Source organism: Mesoplodon densirostris, chromosome 2 (genome assembly GCF_025265405.1).
Source record: "Mesoplodon densirostris isolate mMesDen1 chromosome 2, mMesDen1 primary haplotype, whole genome shotgun sequence".
Lineage (NCBI taxonomy): Eukaryota > Metazoa > Chordata > Mammalia > Artiodactyla > Ziphiidae > Mesoplodon > Mesoplodon densirostris.
Genome location: NC_082662.1, coordinates 117,273,578 through 117,293,831, shown reverse-complemented (window position 1 = coordinate 117,293,831; position 20,254 = coordinate 117,273,578). Strand labels below are relative to the sequence as shown.

General features: G+C 38.6%; 1 protein-coding gene across 1 annotated transcript; it reads left to right on the top strand.

Moving 5' to 3' along the window:
• Window positions 1–781: 781 nt before the first annotated feature.
• On the top strand, window positions 782–19,990 carry LOC132484332 (Fc receptor-like protein 3). Its single transcript, XM_060090784.1, is given in 14 exon segments — window positions 782–851; window positions 1,777–2,019; window positions 2,503–2,757; window positions 2,994–3,278; window positions 4,089–4,376; window positions 4,685–4,963; window positions 11,002–11,156; window positions 11,158–11,285; window positions 11,637–11,770; window positions 16,921–16,948; window positions 17,827–17,939; window positions 18,153–18,221; window positions 19,710–19,741; window positions 19,847–19,990. Coding segments are annotated over 14 exon segments (2,223 nt in total).
• Window positions 19,991–20,254: the final 264 nt, after the last annotated feature.

The window sequence follows — 20,254 nt, the reverse complement described above, 5'->3', positions numbered from 1 at the left end:
CTTGATCATTGTAGAACTGGAATGGCAGGCAACACTTTTTTTCTTTACACAAGAGATGAAGAATGAACAGAGCTGGGTCCCAGGAAAACCAAAGCCAACAGAGCAAACCAAGTATATTACCCTTGATTCTTCAACCATTACTTTTTCATCTCATAGGAAGCTTGGATGTTTCTTTCTACCAAACCCCTTCTAAATCCCTCACATAAACAATTATTTTCAAAATTCAAGTGAGTAAGGGAAGATCTGCTGAGAAATATGACCCCCCTTCCTGAGACTTTAAGCCAGTATTTAACCAGAGATTGAAAAAGTAGGAGGAACAGTACCCAAGTAATGAGGGAAGGAGAAACCATTTCTCCAAGCTCTTTTCTGGCTCTACATAGCTGAGTTCAGGCTAGGGAAAACAGGGGGGAATGAACTATGAAGGTGCTAAGTATTAAATAACAAAGAGAAGAGTCAGGATTGTGGGTACAAGTCATTCATGTTTATACAATAAGTTATAGGCTATTCTTTTTTGTTTCTTTGTTTGGGGACTATGGGTATCATAGAATGGGGGCAAAGAAATGGGAAGGAACAACCAAAGAAGTGGTTGTGGCTGGGTTGTTGGAACATTTCTCAGATTGTCTAAGTGAAAAGGTTTGAAAAACATTGCTCTGTGCTAACCTTTAAATCTTGGCTCCCTCACAGCTCCTGGAAGAGATCAATCAGGTCAGTTTTCCTTTTTCTCTGTTCCTCCTGGTCTCTGGGCATTGGTCCTCCCAGCCAGCACTGCCTGTAACCATAAATGAGGCCTGTGGTGATGTGCCAACATCAGTGGTATTGCTACTCTGAGGTCACACCTGTTGCATTAGTGGGTGAGCAGAACCTCCTCTGACTTCTCCAGTCTTCAGTTCTTTCCCTATTACCGAATGCCACAGTGTAGAGGGGAAGGAAATATTTGCAGAAGGAAAGGCAGAGGCAGGAGGCTGATATTGAGAGAAACTCGGATCTGATCTCCTCTATTCCCTAAGACCCCTCTGTATGTCCAAGCTGGTGCCACTATCAAAGAAATATATAAATATCTCCTATTCATAGTGGAAAATGCTAGAGCCAAATCTTTATACATCTCCAAAAGAAGCTCATGTCACTGCACTCTTTCAATTTCTGGTCCCATCGGTTAGTTGCAATTATATATACAAATATGATTATGCAAGCAGTCCATGCCCCTTTGTTCAAATTTTTTGTATCCTGTATCAATTACTGATTATGCTCACCTTAGGCAGAGAGTAGAAAAAAAATTGCCTTCCCCATAGACTCTCAAATTAAGCAAAGCTTAAAAGAATTGTAAGTGAAACAAATCTTGTTCATTAAATATTAATAGCCAAGTAGGTACTGGCTTTTCAGAGTCTAGAAACTTCTTCTGAGGTATATATATCCCAGGCTGACTTTTACCTTGACAGGACTGTATAGGACAAGAGCATTTCAGAATCAACCCACCTTCAGAGGCCCTCACAGTGTTTGCCCAACTATGAATCACATCTCCTGACCTTTTCTGAGCCCATACCAGGAACCTGAGACCTATCCCCCATGACACCTATCCACCCACTGCTACTAGGCAAAAAATGACAAAGAACAGATTCTGTCCCAGGCAGTTCCCCAAGTTGTGTCTGCTCCATTTCCAACCCTGGTCCTAATAGGAATTAGCCCAGAAAAACTCCTAGTTGCAGCTGGGCCTTTCCTTATGCTCCACCCACCTCTCGTTCACCTTTACCTGCCTTCATATTTCCATTTCCTATTCAGGAGTAACTCCAAAAGCTTTTCTTCTCCTCAATCCTCCATGGTCCACAAACTTCAAAAACAACAGAGTGACTCTCACATGCAGGGATTCCCTTTCTCCAGCCCAAGGAGACATATCTTGGTATCATAATGATCATTTGTTGGATAATAAATATGAAGAGATCCAAATACACGAGACTGGATATTACAAATGCAAGACTCGAAGATCTTCTCCCAGTGACCCCGTACATATGGATTTTTTATCTGGTGAGGAAAGAAAGGAGGGAGTCTCTGAAATTAAACCACTGGGCAGCATGTCTAAGGGCTAGGCTAATGCAGGGAGCCTAGGCAGGGCTGTAAACAGGCATGAGGATATTTGAGGTATTGACCCCAGTGGGGAAAATAAGGAGATAGGGCAGCAACAGGATGCTGCCTTGTCCATCCTCTCCATCCAGAAAAGTACTGGTAAGTCAGAAGTCACCAGGAAAAAGGGACTTGGGTCTGAAGAAAGGTCTGGTATAAAACTTCTCTTTTAACAATATGTATGGGGATTTCTTAAGGATATTTTCTGGAAATTAGTTCATTATCTTAAGACAAGTAAGAACTGGGTTTTGGGATCATGTGGAAATGTTGATGGAGGACATTTTCAGGTATGTATAGGATTGCAGCTCTTTCTTCATGGCCAGAAATGAGAGTTTGAAGAAACAAGCATCAGTAAATAAATTGATTGCATTCCTCCACTCTTTGCAGAAAGACTGATCATTCAGGCTCCACACCCTGTCTTTGAAGGAGATGATGTTGTTCTGAGATGCCAGGGGAGAGAAGCAACAAGTGAAACAGTTTTTTACAAAAATGGAAAAAAAATTAGTAAGAGCTATACATCAAACTTCACACTAAATTCAGTCTCCAGGGACAATGGCAAATATCATTGTACTGCTTCTAGAAAAGCCTTTTGGGGAAACACAAGGAAAGAAATTTCAAAACCTCTAACAATTCAAGTTCAAGGTAATGGCTGCCCTCCTGTGGGTAATAGGACTTGGCAGGGAAACTGTGTGATGATTTAGGAAGGGGCTCATCAGTGGGGATTTCATGAAAATCCTCCAGTCATGGGAGGGAGATGGGAAGTGGTTCCACCTACTTGGGTCTCTGTGTTCTGATAGCTGGTGCTGAAAGCACACGTGCATCTTTCCAGGAGCCCTGAGCCTCACTACCTTGGGAAATGTGTTTGTTCTTCTCTCTAGAGCTGTTTCCCCCTCCTGTGCTGACAGCCAGACCCTCCCAGCCCATAGAGGGGAGACCAGTGACCCTGAAATGTGAGACTTGGCTCCCTCCACAGCGGTCATACATTCAGCTTCAATTCTGCTTCTTCAGAGAAGACCAGGCCTTGGGATCAGGCTGGAGCAGCTCCCCAGAGCTCTATTTACCTACCATGTGGAGTGAAGACTCAAGCTCTTACTGGTGCCAGGCAGAGACAGTGACTCACCGTGTCAGGAAAAGAAGCTTGAGATCCCAGATACATGTGCAGAGTGAGTGTCTGTGGAGCTGCACTTCCAGAGTCAGAGCCGGGGAGAGGAGAGCAGAGCAATGACATTTCCTGCTCCCTAGGACACTGAACATAACAGAGAGGAGAATTTCAGCTGTCCTGGTATCCTTCTCTCTTCAGGTTCAACACTGGCCTAATGTCCCTAGAACATTCTCTTCCATCTAACTCAGTTAATAACAGTTATTGATCAGTTACTGTGTCCCCAACCCTGTGGGGGGTTACAGAGCCATACAGGATATGTTCTGTCAAGAGTCAACAGATAACTAGAAGCACAGATGACCACAGGCAGTCTTTAGAGGTCCCTATGCTGCTTCCGTTTATTGACCTAAACATGCTCCAAAACAAAAGTGGAAGATAAACATGAACTGGAATAACCAGAAAAGAATGTGGGAAGATGGAGGTGAGACTGGAGAAGAGCCTTGAAGGATAGGAAAGTGGTTTGAATTTCAGGATAGAAGTAATATTCTCAGGGTTCACTCTTATTTTGTGATCCATCGGTGCACCAAAGATTCCTTAGATATAAATGTAAATAAAATGTGACTGCAGTCAGCATTAGGTTTAAGAAGATCAGGAGCCTAGTCCCCACACTCCCCAAGAATGGGAACTGTTGTATGTGGTGAGAAGGGTGTTTCTGCCTTTATAATAACATGCACAATTAATTCCTTATTGCCCACTTTGGACCCCTGCTTATTGTACCTGCTGCTATTGGCTTGTTCGTAACAGAACCAGCCTTCTGCTTGACCCTGAAGTTTCTGCCATGAGAACCCTCATGTGTCATCTTGTGTCCTCCCAGGAGTCCCTGTGTCTGCTGTAAATCTAGAGATCCAGCCCCCCGAGGGGCAGCTGATTGAAGGAGAAAATCTGCTCCTTATCTGCTCAGTAGCCAAGGGTACAGGGACTGTCACATTCTCCTGGCACAGAGAGGGCACAGTGAGAAGTTTGGGAACAAAGACCCAGCGTTCCTTGTCGGCAGAGCTGCAGATACTCACTGTGAAGGAGCGTGATGCTGGGAGATACTACTGTGCAGCTGACAACATTCACGGTCCCATCCTCAGTGAACTGATCAGAGTCACACTGAGAAGTAAGTTCCCAATTCCTTCTATTCAGCCTCAGTTCACAAGCCAGGGTTTAGGCTTTCTATCAGCCATGAGGCTCTTTGGAAGAAGGCAAAGGAACAGAGTTGTGAAGATTTAGAAGCTAACCAAGGAATGGCAAAGATGACAAAAGTTGAAGATATTTTACTTGTGGAGAGGACCGTAGTGATGAAAACAAAATTATCCAGGATTACTCTTCATGGTTCAAGAGATATATCTATATTTAAGTTTCTTGAGTGGGGTTATGAGTCTGTCACAGCATCAGAGTCCTCTGACAGTCTACTGTCTCTCTCAGTTCCAGTGTCTCGCCCTGTCCTCACCCTCAGGGCTCCTGGGGCCCAGGCTGTGGTGGGGGACATGATGGAGCTTCACTGTGAGGCCCAGAGAGGCTCTCCCCCGATCCTGTACCGATTTTATCATGAGGATGTCAGCCTGGGGAGCAGCTCAGCTTCCTCTGGAGGAGGAGTGTCTTTCAACCTCTCTCTGACTGCAGAACATTTTGGAAACTACTCCTGTGAGGCTGACAATGGCCTCGGGGTCCAGCTCAGTGACAGAGTGACTCTCAATGTCACAGGTGAGTAGGGATGCCTGCAGCAATTACAGCCCAGAACAGACGACTGTGTCTTCTTTTGGGGGCTATTTGCTGGTGTGACATTCCAGCAGACTCCCCACTTTTTCTTCCTCTACCTGAGAGTCCTGGGATTCTTTCTTCTGACTATACATTCAGGAACTTAGGCCATTCCTAATGGTTTTTCTGCATTTATCAAGATGATCATATGATTTTTATTTTTTATTTTATTGATGTGATGTATCATGTTGATTGATTTACAAATGTTGAACTACTCTTGCATACATGGAGTAAATCCCACGTGACCATGGTGTATGATCCTTTTAAAGTACTGTTGTATTTGGTTTGTTAATATTCTGTTGAGGATTTTTGCATCTATGTTTTCTGAGATATTGGCCTGTAATTTTCTTTTTTGTGTGTTGTCCTTGGTTTTGGTATCAGGGTGATGTTGGCCTTGTAAAATAAGTTAGGAAGTATTCCCTTCTCTTCAGTTTTTTTGAATATTTTGAGAAAGATAGGATTTACAGCACCTTTGAATGTTTGGTAGAATTCACCTGTGAAGTCATCTGGTCCTGTGCTTTTATTCTTGGGAGGTTTTGGATTTCTATTTCAGTCTCTTTCTTAGTGATTGGTCATTCAGATTTTACTTTTTTATGATTCAGTCTCGGAAGGTTGTGTGATTCTAAGAATTTGTCCATTTATTCTAGGTTGCTCAATTTGTTGGCATATAACTGTCCACAGTATTCTTGTATAATCCTTTGTATTTCTGGGCATTCATTGTTATAGCTCCTCTTTCGTTTCTGATTTTATTTATCAGAGACTTCTCTCATTTTTCTTAGTGAATCTAGTTAAAGGTTTGGCAATTTTGTCTGTCTTTTAAAAGAACCAGGTCTTAGTTTTTATCAATATTTTCTATTTTCTTTTTAGTGTATATTTCATTTCTCTTTGAATCTTTATCATTTCCTTCCTCCTACTGACTTTTGGCTTCATTTGTTCTTCTTTTTCTAGTTCCTTTATGTGCAAAGTTAAATTTTGGTATGTCATATTTTCATTTTCATTTGTCTTCAGGTATTCTTTCAATTCACCTTTGATTTCTTGTTTGATCCAATAGTTGTTTAGCAGCTTGTTGTTTAGTCTCCACATATTTGTGATTTTCCAGCTTTCTTCTTGTGGTTGATCTCTAGTTTCATACCATTGTGATCAGGCAAGATGGTTGATATGATTTCAATCTTCTTAAATTCATTGAGACTTGTTTTGTGTTCCAACATATCGTCTATTCTTGAGAAAGTTTCATGAGCACTTAAGAAGTATGTGTATTTTACTGCATTTGAATGGAATGTTCTGTATAAATTTATCAAGTCCATCTGGTCTAATGTATCTTTTAAGGCTGTTGTTTCCTTGTTGATTTTCTTTCTGTATGATCTATCCATTAATAGTGGGGTGTTACAGTTCCCTACTATTATTGTGTTGCTGTCAATTTCTCCCTTTAGATCTGTTAATAATTGCTTTGTATATTTTGGTGCTCCTATGTTAGGTGCATATATATTTATCACTGTTACGTCTTCTTGATGAATTGTCCCCTTTATCATAATTAATGTCCAGTTTTGTCCTTTGTTATCTTTTTTGGCTTGAGGTCTATTTTTTCTGATATGAGCATGGCTATACCCACTTTTTTTTTTTGGCTGCCATACGCATGGAGTATCATCTTCCATCTTTTCACTGTGAGCCTATGTTTGTCTTTAAAGGTAATGTGAGTTTCTTGGAGGCAGCATAGAGTTGGGTCTTATTTTTTACTCCATCTAGCCACTTTCTGTCTTTTGATTGGTGAATTCAACCCATTTACATTTAAGGTTATTATTGATAAAGGAGAATTTAGTATTGCCATTTTACCTTTCATTTTCAGGTTGCTCTATATCTCCATTTTACCCCGCCTCCCTTAAGTTTCTGCCTGCTCCTTTGGTTTTTTGGTTTTCTATGATATTTTTCTCAGTTTCCCTTTTTTCATGTTTTGTGTCTCTGTTCTAGATTTATATTTTGTGGTTACACTGAGGTTTGCATAAGACCTCTCCTAGATAAAATAGTCCATTTTCTGCTGATAGAATCTTATCTTCATTTACCTATATGGGTTCCATCCTTTTCCTCTTCCCCTTTTATGTTTTTATTGTCTCAAATTATCTCTTTTTGTATTGTGAGTTTTTTACCAAATTGAAGTAGCTATAGTTATTTTTCTACTTCCCCCCTTTTACCTTTATGCTATAATAAAGTGTTTAAAACCTATTCTGATAAAGAGTTGCAATTTTCTGCTTCTGTCTATCACTTTCCTCAAAGTTTTGTGTACTTTTGCCTTTTTGTTTTTTGTAGAAGAGCTTCTTTCAACATTTCTTGTAAGCAGAACCTGTGTTGATGTATTCCCTCAGCTTTCATTCATATGGGAAGGTCTTTGTTTCTCCTTCATATCTGACTAATAACTTTGCTGGAAAAAATATTCTTGGGTGACACTTTTTATCTCTCAGTATTTTGAGAATGTCATTCCATACCCTCTTGTCCTGTAGAGTTTCTGCTGAGAAACCTGATGATAGGCTCATGGGGATTCTTTTGTAGGTTACCATCCTTTTTTCCCCAGGCTGCCTTAAAATTCTTTCTTTGTGATTGACTTTTGACAATTTTAATATAATATGTCTTGTAAAAGGTCTTTTTGCATTGAAGTAATTAAGTGTTCTCTTAGCTTCAAGGACTTGTATATCCAGTTTCTTTCCTAGGTTTGGGAAGTTCTCAGCTATTATTTATTTAAATATACTCTCTGTTCCCCTCTCCTTGTTTTCTCCTGGGACACCCCTTGTGCTAATGTTGCCTTTCCTAAAAGAGTCAGATAGCTCTTGGAGAATTCCCTCATTTTTAAATTATCTTATTTATCTCTCCTCTTATACTTGTATCATGATTTCTATCTTGAGATTGCTAATTCTCTCTTTCATATAGTCTGATCTATTTCTAGTTCTTTCCAAGGCATTCTTTCAACATTTATTCAGTTCTTCAATTCCAGAATTCCTGTTTGGCTCTTTTTTAGAGTTTTAATATCTCTGGTAAAGTATTTCTTTTGTTCATTAATTTTATTTCTGAGCTCATTAATCTGGCTTTCTGAGTTTTCTTGTAGCTTGTTGAGTTTCTGCATGACAACTATTTTGAATTCTTTCTCAGTTAGATCACAATATTTCATGACTGTCAGTTTGGTTTCTGGAGAATTGCCAGTTTCTTTTAGTGGTACAGTGTTACTGTGATTCTTCATGGTACTTGATGGGTGGTTTCTCTGCTGGTGCACTTGATGTAGTGACAGTTAGAAAACAGAGGCCTTTCTTTTGTTTTCCAGTAGGTGGTGGTATGGCATAAGTTTTTGGTTTCTCTTACCTAAGCTGCCTCTGGCTACGTTTGAGAGTAGTCACTTTCCATCCTCCCCTCTCTCTATAAGTGTGGCTCTATTATCACTTCCTGTGCCTCCGGAGTTACTGCTACTTTGCTCCTGAAGTGTTGCTGTTATCATCACCTGGTGCCCCACGATGCTGGGCTGTTCTCTCATGTCTGGGATCCCTTGAGTCATAGGCTCCACCAATGCAGGCAAAGCAAGGGGGTAGGGTGGGAGCCAGGGTCAGGCTGGCACCTCTACCCTTTCTGGTGTCATAAGGTTTGTGGACTCTGCCGTTGTGGATTGAGGGGCAGGGGCTGGCGTCATGGGGCACTCATTAAAAAAATGAGTAAAGGACTTGTATAGACATTTCTCCAAAGAAGATATATAAATGGCTATTAGATACATGAAAAAAATGCTCAACATCACTCATTATTAAGGAAGTGCAAACCAAAACTACAATGAAATACCACCTCACACTCATTAGGATGGGTACTATAAAAATAATAGAAAATAACGTGTTGGCTAGGATGTGGAGAAATTCGAATCCTTGTGTAATGTTGGTAGGAATGTAAAATGATGAAATCATTATTGAGAACACTATGGAGGCTCCTCAGAAAATTAAAAATAAAGCCACCATATGATACAGAAATTCCACTTCTGGGTATACATCCCCCAACACTGAAAATATATTCTCAAAAAGATATTTGTACACGCGTGTACAGAGCAACATTATTCATAATAGCTAAAACATGGAAACAACCCAATCCATTTATCTGTTGATAACCCAATATCCATTATCAACAGATAAATGGATAAGCAAAGTGTGGTATGCACATAACATGAAAGATTACTCAGACTTAAAAAGAAAGAAAATGCTGTTACATGCTACAACCTGGATGAATCTTGAGGTCTTTATACTAAGTGAAACAAACCAGTCAAAAAAAGACAAATACTGTATGATCCCACTTATATAAGATGTTTAGGTTAGTCAGAATCATAGAAACAGAAAGTAGCCTGGTGCTTGTCAGGGGGTGGGGAAATGGAGTATAGGGAGTTATTGTTTAACGGGTATAGAGTTTCAGTTTTACAAGGTAAAAAGTTATGGAGATGGATGGTGGTGTTGGTTTCACAATGTCATGAAAGTATTTAATACCACTTAACCATACACTTAAAAAGTTTATGATGGAAAAAGTTAAGTTATGTGCATTTTACAGCAATAAAAATTGGATAAAAATATATGAGGTGATGACATGGGTGGAAAGGCACACTGAGATGTGCAAAGAATGTATAAAGCTTTACCCCTGAGACCCTTAGCATTTGGCCCAGGTCATTATATATTGCAAAGGATGTACAGAAGGGTGAATTATTCCCATTCAATGGATTGTCTCCATGCTCCCTCCCCTTTAGCCAATCTCAGATGCAAAGCAAAGCTTAGATGCAAAGCAAAGCTTCATTGGCAAACTTCTCTTGCCAATGAAGCACACAGCTTATATTTAAAGCACTGCACACAAATTGGCTCATCCAGGTTCCCTCACAACTTAGCAGAATCAGCAATCTCACAGTTCACATTTCACATTAATTAATTATTGATTAATAATTCCATATATTAATTAAAAACATAATGATTTTCTGTTTTTCCTGGCTGTCCTATTTCTATAATCACAAAGTAAAATGGAAATCATGTTGTTATTGCTATATCTGGATATTTTGGGGCCAATCTGGATCAATTTGGTCATCCACTCATTCACGAATTATTGATGAACTATTTCACGAATTATTGATGAACTATTACATGCCAAGGCAAAGTTCCAGCAGCCGGAAATACAAAAATGAACAAACAGATAAGTCCTCATTCTTTTTTTTTTTTTTTTTTGTGGCACGCGGGCCTCTCACTGCTGTGGCCTCTCCCACCGCGGAGCACAGACTCCGGACGCGCAGGCTCAGTGGCCATGGCTCATGGGCCCAGCCGCTCCGCGGCATGCGGGACCCTCCCAGACCGGGGCACGAACCCGTGTCCCCCAGCATCGGCAGGCGGACTCCCAACCACTGTGCCACCAGGGAAGCTCCCGATAAGTCCTCATGCTTATGAAACTTACATTCTATTAGAGGAATCAGATATACAACAATGACAGATGATAGATAAATAAGAGAGAGATACATAGATACATAGATTGATAGATGTTAGTGTTAATGCTATGCAGAAAAATAAAGCAAGATAACTGGGTAAAAGGTAATGAGGTCCTACTTCAGATAGGTGTGGAAGTCTAGGTTTAAAGCTAAGTCTCAGGAGTCAATCAATGATATGGAGAAACAAACCTTGCTTTTAGTTATTATTTCTATCAGTAATAGTAACTAACATTTATCGAGCATTTTACATACATGATTCTTATTACCATAGCTTGTGATATAATTATTATTAGCTCCATTTTACGAAGGAATAAACTGAGACTTGGAGCTAGTAAAAAGTTTTTAAAACAGCAAGATCACAGGGCTAATAAAGGGCAGAGACGGGATTTAAACTCAGGTTGTCCTGAATCCCAGGTCTATGTTCCTACTACTAAACTAAACTAAATATTTCCTTTATTAACTTATCTTGTACACATACTTAATTAAAACTGCTCATGAACTATGTTGCTTCCCTCAGTTCCAGTGTCTCATCCTGTCTTCACCTTCCACCCTGCTGGGGCCCAGGCTATGGTGGGAGATGTGTTAGAGCTTCGCTGTGAGGCCCAAAGAGGCTCTCCCCCGATCTTGTACTGGTTTTACCACAAGAATGTCACCCTGGGGAGCATCTCGGGCCCCCTTTGGAGGAGGAGCATCCTTCAACCTCACTCTGATGGCAGAGCATTCTGGGAACTACTTTTGTGGGGCTGACAACGGCCTGGGGGTCCAGCGCAGTGAGATGGCGACACTCAGCGTCACAGATGGGTTGGTGGTACCTGGGCTATAGGTTACATTTATAATCAATAAAATATTTCTCCAATAGACTGTAGAAATTCTCCCAGTGTCAAAGAGTTATTAACATGAAACCAAGGCTTGAGGCGTCTGGAGACTGATACTGATTTCATGGGGGTGGGGGAGGGAAAAGGCATAAATTTTAATGTTAGATTCTGGCAATAACTCTCATGTGCTATTATTTTGAAAATTACAAATTATACTGTAAATGATTCAAATTGAGAAATCAGAACCTGGCAAAAACCTGTCCTAATATATCGCTAGCCCCCACCTACATGTTTTTTGTCTTGATAAAAAAATATTTGGCCCTGAACTCAAGTATAGATCTCTTCACTTAGGGCCTTCCAGTAACAAAACAACACTTATCACCGAGGGGGTCACTGCAGGGCTGCTAAGCATCCTTGGCCTTGCTGCTGCTGCTGCTCTGGTGTGTTACTTCAGGATCCAAAGGAATTCAGGTGAGTAGCTATATCATACTCTTTGATGTTGTGACTTTTGCCATTGCTGTAATAACTTGGACTTGTGTAGTACATCCTATAAAGGTTAATTATTCCTTTCCAAGTACTAAGCCCTCAGTTCTAATCACTGCCACTCTGTGGCAGTGACAAAAAGGTAGAACAAATTTCTTAATGAAGTTACTACTCCATGTGTTTAATTTGAGATTTAAATCAGAGAACAGAGTTTTGCTTCCATTTAAAAATTAGAAAGTTAAGTATTTACTGTTCCAACCCCAGTCCAAAGCTTACTGAAATCAAAAAGAAGGAAAAACAAAGTCCTCCACTTGTAACAACAAAAATTGACAAAAGCCATAAGTACAAACCATAAACTCTGAGATATATTTGAAAAGCATATAAAGACAGTGATATTTATTAGTAGATAAAATTAATAGATATTCTGAGAATGAAATTAAAATTTCAATTTCTGATTGTTTGTTGCTAGTATATAGAGATTCAGTTGATTTTTGTACATTGATCTCATATCCTGCAACCTTGCTAAACACACTTATTAGTTCTTGTATTAGTTTTGTAGATTCCATCAGATTTTTCTGCATGGATGATCAAGCCATCTGTGAATAAAAATAATTTTACTCCTTCCTTTCCAATCTGGATTCCTTTTATTTCTTTTTTTGCCTTAATGGAATGGCTAGAACTTCCTGAATAGAAGCATTGAGAATAGACATACTTGTCTTGTTCTTGAACTTAAAGGGGGGAAGTATTTGGACTTTCACCACTGCATATGATCATATTAGCTGTGGATTTCTTGTAGTTGCTGTTTATTAGGCTGAAGAACTCCCTACTAATTGTAATTTGCTGACAGTTTTTACAGAAAAAATGACAAATGTTTTTTTCTACATTGATTGAGATGATCATACGATTTTATTTTATAGTCTAGTGATACGATTTTGGATTTTGAATGTTGAACTGGCTTTGCATTTCTGGGGTCAACCTAACTTGCTTATAATTTTTGAATTTGATTTGCTAAAATTTTTAAGAACGTTTGCACCTATGTTCATAAAGGATATTGATTTGGTAGTTTTATTTTCTTGTCATTTCTTTTTCTGTCTTGATGTCTAGGTAATACCCACTTAGTTATCACTTCCAGAATTCTTCATTCCTTTTTGTATATACATACATCCATATGGTATCATTCTCTCTCTGCTTGAAGGACTTTTTTTTTTAACATTTCTTGTAGTATGGGTTTGTTTGTGAACTTGATTGATAGTGTTGCTGAAGTCTTCTATATCCTTACTGATTTTCTCTTTACTTGATCTATCAGTTATTGAGAGAAGGGTATTGAAATCTTCAACAATATTTGTAGATGTTTCCATTTCTTCTTTCAATTCTATCACATGTGCTTCATGTATTTTGAAACTTTATTATTAGGTGCACACATATTTATCATTGTTATGTGTTTTTGATGAAATGACCACATTATCCTTATGACCTTTTTATTCCTGTAACATCATTTACTCTGAAATATTCTTTGATATTAATATATTAATATAAATAATGTTAGCATGATATTTCTTTTTTCTACTCTTTTACTTTTAATTTATTTGTGCCTCTATATTTAAAATGTATTTTTATAGATAGCATATAGTTAACTTGGATTTTTTATCTAATATGCCAGTCTCTACCCTTTAATTTTAAAAATTTAGACCATTTACATTAATGTGATTATTGATAGGGTTCAGTCCCTAAATCTATTATTTTGCTATTTGTTTTCTATTTGTCTCATCTGTTCTTTGTTTTCCATTTCCTTTTTTTACTACCCTCTTTTGGACCACTTGAGTATTTTTTATGATTCCATTTTATTTCCTTTTTTGGCTTATTATATATATAACTCATTGCTTTGTTATTTTAGTGGTTGTTTTAGAGTGTATGGTATACGTATCTAACTTATCACAGTCTACGTACAAATGACATTATATCACTTCATGTATAGCATAAGAATCTTACCATTGTGTACTCCATTTCTCCCCTGCCGTTACATTGTTATTAATTTTGTAAACAATTATCTTTTAAAGAAGCTTACATATAATTTAAAAATATTATACATTTACTCATAAAATTACCACTTCCAATGTTCTTCATTCCTTTTTGTATATCCATATGTTCATCTGGTATCATTTTCTTTCCACCTAAAAGATTTCTTTTAACATTTCTTGTAGTATGGGTCTGCTGGTGGTGAATTATTTCAGCTTCTGTATGTCTGTAAAAGTCTCTGTTATGCATTCATTTGTGAAATATATTTTTACTGGCATAGAATTCTGGGTTGAAAATTTTGTTTTCTTTCAATATTTTAAAGATGCTGTACTGTCTTCCTGTGTGCATGATTTCTAACAAGAAATCTGCCATCATCCTTGTCTTTTTCTTATGTGATTGCTTTTATTTTTCTCTCTGAATGTTTTTTCGTGGATCAGAAATCTTTGAGTGCATGGACTGTTTTATTCAGTGCTTTGGGTGCTTATAAGGTTTCAAGACTTTATATCTGGAATTACTAATCCTTCACTTTCTGTCTTTCTCTGTGGTGTAACATGAACTCTCTTTTTCTGTCAGACAAAATACTTCTGTTTTCCTTTTTCAGGGCTCATATTGAAAATCAAGCAAATAAACAAATAATTGGGTCTCAATTTAATGAAGACTTTACATACTTTCCTTAATGATAGTGGTTAAGCATTGTCTTCTGACTTCCACTTTCAGGTCAATTAATGAGCATCCATCCTTCCTCTTCTTTGTACAAAATATGGCATCATCATTTTATGACTGATATTTAAAGCTACTTAATAGTTTCTTAAATAATATTACATATACAATTATGTGTGTAGCACTAACCCTGATAGTACTCATCATAAAATCTGTCATTCATTTAGAGTCTATTACATGCAATTTTATAGTGTCTAATTCTCTGTTTTTCAGTATGTACATTTCACTTCAATTCAACCAATATCATTATAACCATATTAAAGATGAAGAAATGAAGATTTGGGGGGAAGTTAGCAACCTTTCCAAATTCATGTGTATCTACTAAGAGTTAGAGTTAGGTCTTAACTGGGGTCTCCCTCTAGCCCTTGAGTCCATATTCTCTCCATTACATCTTGGTAACTTGTAAAAGGCTGGTTGTACCTCCTACTTTAAAAATTACTTTTCTATCTCATTACCTATCTGGATGTCATTTATTAATCAGTAACATACTAGAAGTGCAGACATTAGAACCTCAGTATTGCAGTTGATAATATTCAAAAAACAGGTTGCTCAGTCAGTACAACACCAAATAACACAAGGGAAGGAAAGATTACCAATCATTATTTTATGTGACCCATGAGGGCAGAAACCCAGGAGATTCTGTCCTCTAGATCTAAGGGAAATGTTTTTTTAAATAGCAAACTCAACTAAGGAATTCTGACAGAGTCAATCAGAGGGTCTCTGCCTTTCACATCTCAAAATATTGTCTACTGTACTTCCCTCATAGCAAAGTCTTCCTTCTCATTATTGACCAGCCTTCTCAGGGAAGAGCTCAGCCCTTTCAAATTCATCTAAAAGTGAAGGACTCTGCTCCTTAAGCCTCAGTGTTTTCTCCAAGTTACCTAAGGGAGTGTTATATTTATTGACTCTATAACTGCTTGGAATTAAATTCCAGTAATGTAACTCTCCAAACTCCAGTCTCCTTAGCTGTATAATGGTCATAATAATAGTATATACCTTTTAGGTGCTATGAGACAATCTATGTAAACTGCTTAGCACAGTGCCTGGCCCATATATCTTTAGTGAATACTAACTTATATTATAAATAGCCACCTTCTGGGTCTGTTTTCCTTTATGCAGATGAGGAGATAATCTGACTTTCAGATGCATCCTGGGACTTAATTAACCTGCTTACAAGTAAGGATATTAGTTGTTGATTGATATGGTTACAATGGCCCTGAGGAGAGAGATACAGGCCAGGATCATGCTTACACACCTCTATTTTAACTCAGGACACCTGGTTCACAAAGATGGGGTTTGTAGACATTAATCAGTCATTTTCCATGAGAGGTAAGGCTGAATATGTTTACTTTGGGAAATAACTTGTGTTCTCTAAGACCAGTGAGACAGATATAGAGCCACAGATAAGTAGGCAAAGTGCAGAGATGGGAAACTGGGAGGAGGCTGTACTGGGCAGGCCAGAAAGATTTCAATATTTTTCTGTTAATGGAAAGCTGGCATATTTTCAAGGCTGATGGAGTAGGCTTCCAAATTAGGTTTACATGTAGTCACCTATTAAAAAATTGTCAACTTGTTTTTCTTTTAGTCCTCATAGTACATAGTTTAATTTGTTCAGCTGTTTAACAAATCTTTACTAAATATTTTCAACCTTCTAGCCATTAGAAATAGAAAAATAATTAAGACAAGTTTTGCGCCCTCAAGTAACACACCTTTTCACGAAGGAGAGAGTTAGAGGCAAACACAGAAATAGATAATTAAAATACAATGTAGTAATTTTAATATTGCAGGGTTCTATGTGCAAGGATATAGGTCACTTAATCCAGCCTGTTGGCATCAGGGAAAGCTCTGGAGGAGGAAAGATAAATTGGTATTAGCTAGGTGAAAGCGAAGGAAAGAAGGGGTATGGAGAAGACAATATGCACCCAATGTTGTTGAAATGGATTTGTAAGGTCAGAGATAAAGAAAGGTCTGGGGTTATTCTGGTAGTCCTACTGAGTCATACTTGTGTAACAAGTATTAATTTTAACCCCCCTCTAGGTCTCGGTCTCCTTGTCTCTACCTTATAGGGCTGCAGTGAGAATAGAGAAGTGGGAGTACGGGAAGCACTTGATCTAGAGTTAAATATTAAGTTGTCTCTCTTCTGCTACTTGGTCACAACTACTTAGAGTTCATGCTGCTATTACTGATTGAGTGATTGAGAATAAGTGTGACTGTGCAAATGTCTCTCCAGACCCCACCTTCCTTATCTATAACATGACATAAGGGGTGGAGCCAGATGTTCTCAAAGATTTGCCATAGCTGAAATCTAGGCTGAATTTGATTTCTGGGAAAGGATGTTCTAACAGAGAGCACATTGTCCACGGAGATCACTTATCATCAATGTTCCTTTTTTCATTTTTCAGGAGGACTTTCCACCACTGGAACACCTAGGTGAGGTCTCTGCTTCTTGTGCTGTCAGCATTTTCGTTTTATTTATGCTCACAAGATAGAACATGGAATTATGTACATTAAAAAATATTTTACTCATTTCCTGTTAAAATTTCAAATTCTTATGAAATAAAAAATGTGATTAATAAGGCCACTTTCAATCATAGTTGTGAATAATACTCACTTATACCTACTTATACACAGAATTAATGTTATTTACTATCCATGGTTAATTTATCTCCTTCCTTAAGTGTGCACCAGTAGAGAATTGATCACTGATGTCTTAATGATATCATCTTTCATAAGGCTACATTTATTCACTCCCTTATCGCTCATTTCCCCACTCATACACTCATTCAGGAAACAATTATTGAATGCTGGCAATGTTCAACTCACAATATTAACTGCAGAAGGAAACGAAATTGGAAAAAAATACTTTTCCTGAAGAGCCTTCATAGTATTTTGCAGGAAAGGTAGGTCATTGTAATATGAGGTAGAAAACTGAAAAGAAACTAAAAAAGGACAAAGGTCAACTTCTGTGGAATGCAGAAGCCTTTGTGTATCGATGTTGAAACATTTAAACTTTTGAAAGTAATAAAAAATAGGCAAACACAAGTGTTTACTCTATCAAAGGGACCTTGAACTATGTAGCCTTTGTCTTCTGACCTTGCCTCAGCTGACCTTCTCTGTAATGCTGCCCTGGCTCTGTCTTGTGCCATACTTCTGACGTTTTCTCAAAAGACGCATGAAGACTGTTAGAGTAGCAGCCATGATATTTTCACATGAACCATGCTGAGCTCTTCCTGGATATTGATTTTCCTGAGATTCTGTATAATCCACAAATACTTTTCTCCTTTTTGTCTCTCTCCCCTTCTTCACAGTTACAGTCCCAGGGAGTTTCAGGAACCTTCTAGAACCTCCAACACAGACCCCCAAGAGCCCACTTACTCTGAACCACCAGACCCAATGGAACTGCAGCCAGTGCACAGCAATGGTGAGAACTTCCTAAGGAACAGAGGGCTCCAGGGAGGACCCAGGGAGGGAAGAGAGATTGAGCAACAGTCCATGGCTCAGTCATATTCAATATAAAAATGTCATTTCTGGCACTATGTCAAGGTTAGAAGGTGGTTATAAACTTGGTGACTGGGAAGAAGATTTTATAGTGTGAGTTGTTGACTACAGCCAACTGTGATCTATTCTTTTGCAGTGGATCTTGGTGAGAGCAACCTGGTTTATTCCCAGATCTGGAGTATCCAAGATACAAAAGAAAATTCAGGTGAGACACAAGTAGAGGTAAGGTGGCAGTGTTTTATCAAATCCAGCAAGGGGTTTTTGATCAAAGAATCATCTCAATATGAATCCAACATGAGAGGTATTAACTGCTCCTCTTATATTACCAATCTTATAATCACATCCATTCCCTCTTACCTGTCTACACTGCCACCATTACCCCATAAACTCTTTAAGGACAGACACCTTATTTCTTTGCAAATATATCAGTAGCATATAGTGTTATGCTTAGAAAATGAGAGGCCCCCTCAAATTTTTTTTAATGAATGAATGAACATAATTGCTAAATTAAGCCTTTAATTATGTAATGTGTAGACAATTGTAATTCTCTTAACTGGTCTCTTTATTTCTAATCTCATTCTCCTTTCAACCTTCTAACGACCTGTTTCCTGCATGATCCCTCTGAGATGCACAATTGATCACATCATTGTCTAGGTTAACTACCCTCAGTGATTCTCCATTTTAAAGCATGACCCTTGCCTCCCCCTGTGATTTTGTCCCTCCTCTAAGCTCTGCCTTATGTCCTTACTTTAGCCATATTGAACTCTTAACATTTGCTTGATCAAACTGGGTTGTTTTGTGCTTTGGTGCTCGTGCTTCTTATTTGTCTTGTAATGTTCTTGCCTCTAGTTTGTCTGTGACCCTTGCTCACATTTCAAGAAATATTTCAGTTACCATCGCGAAACTCAATAGTTCCCACCGACCTTCCCTATCTCCTAACCTGAGAGGAATTGATTACCCTTTGTGGCAACAGCATAGTTTAATATGTATTTTTATCTTAGTGCTCATAATACTTGTTGCATTTGTTTCCATGTCTATTTCTCTCCTTAAAAATGATAAGATTCTTAATTGTATGGACTGAGTTTATGTCATTTTTGCCTCTTTATGGCTTACCAATGCTTAATAGAAGGTCATTGTTCACTGAATGCTTATTGGCTGAATAACTAAATGAAAGAGATCCAGAGAATCCCTTGGAAGGATAGGAGAAATACACACACTGAATTTTCTCAATGTTAGCACTGCATATCTTTGGCTTACTGGGCATTTTCTGTTTGGCCTTAGAATGCCAAGTCCCTGTTGGAGCTGCCTCCTCCAATTTCTCTGTGCAAAGTGAAGTGAATCATATTTATTTCCTTCTCCCAGATGATCAATGTAGCCATTGAGGCCCTAAATAGAGGTAGGGAGGTGGAAATAACAGAATTGCTGTGCTGGGGTTGTGATGAGCAGTGGAAAAAGGAAGATATTTTCAAGAAAATCATTCTGGGCATTTTATGGGCAGAGGAAAGGCTTTATTGTTTACAAGTGTGAGGATGAGATTCTTGGTCTGTGAGGGCTTGGAAGAATTCAGCAGAGGAGACAGCTAGGAAATGAGTCAGCAGAGGAAAGATTGGCTTGGAATGCACTGTGAATAGGTTGTAAGTTACAGTGTATTACCCACAGTTTAATACTTTTCTTTCCTCTTCCCATCCAACAGCAAATTCACCAAAGAAACACTGGGAGGATAAGGTGGGTTATATTTCCTGGATTGCTTTCCTCTCTGCTTTTCCTCACCTACATTTAGGTACTTACTATTTGTGTTTTGGTTTTTTTTTTTTTTTTTTTTTCCACCAGGAGCCTGCAGTCATCTATTCAGAGTTGAAGAAGGCACATCTAGATGATTCTGCAGGGCTGGCCATCAATCAAGACAGGGATCCTGAAGATGCTGCAGAAAACTATGAGAATGTCCCTTGTGCATTGTCAGCCGTAGACCACTAGCTCTGTACCCATAGTGGGTCACAGAGACCCTGAGAAGCAGCCTGTGTCATTATCTCTGTTATCTCCAGCCATGCTACCTCTTTCCCTCCAGGGCTCAGCATCCCAAGAGGCTGGGTTATAGGGGACATCAGGCTGGGTGAAAGTTCTGCCAAGTTCCTCTGTGCCTGAGTCTGTGTGTTCTCTAGGAACATAGTGAACAGCATTTGAGTAAATTCTGCATTCTTTTCACAGTAGAGACACATGTGAAGGCAGGGCAGTTAGGCC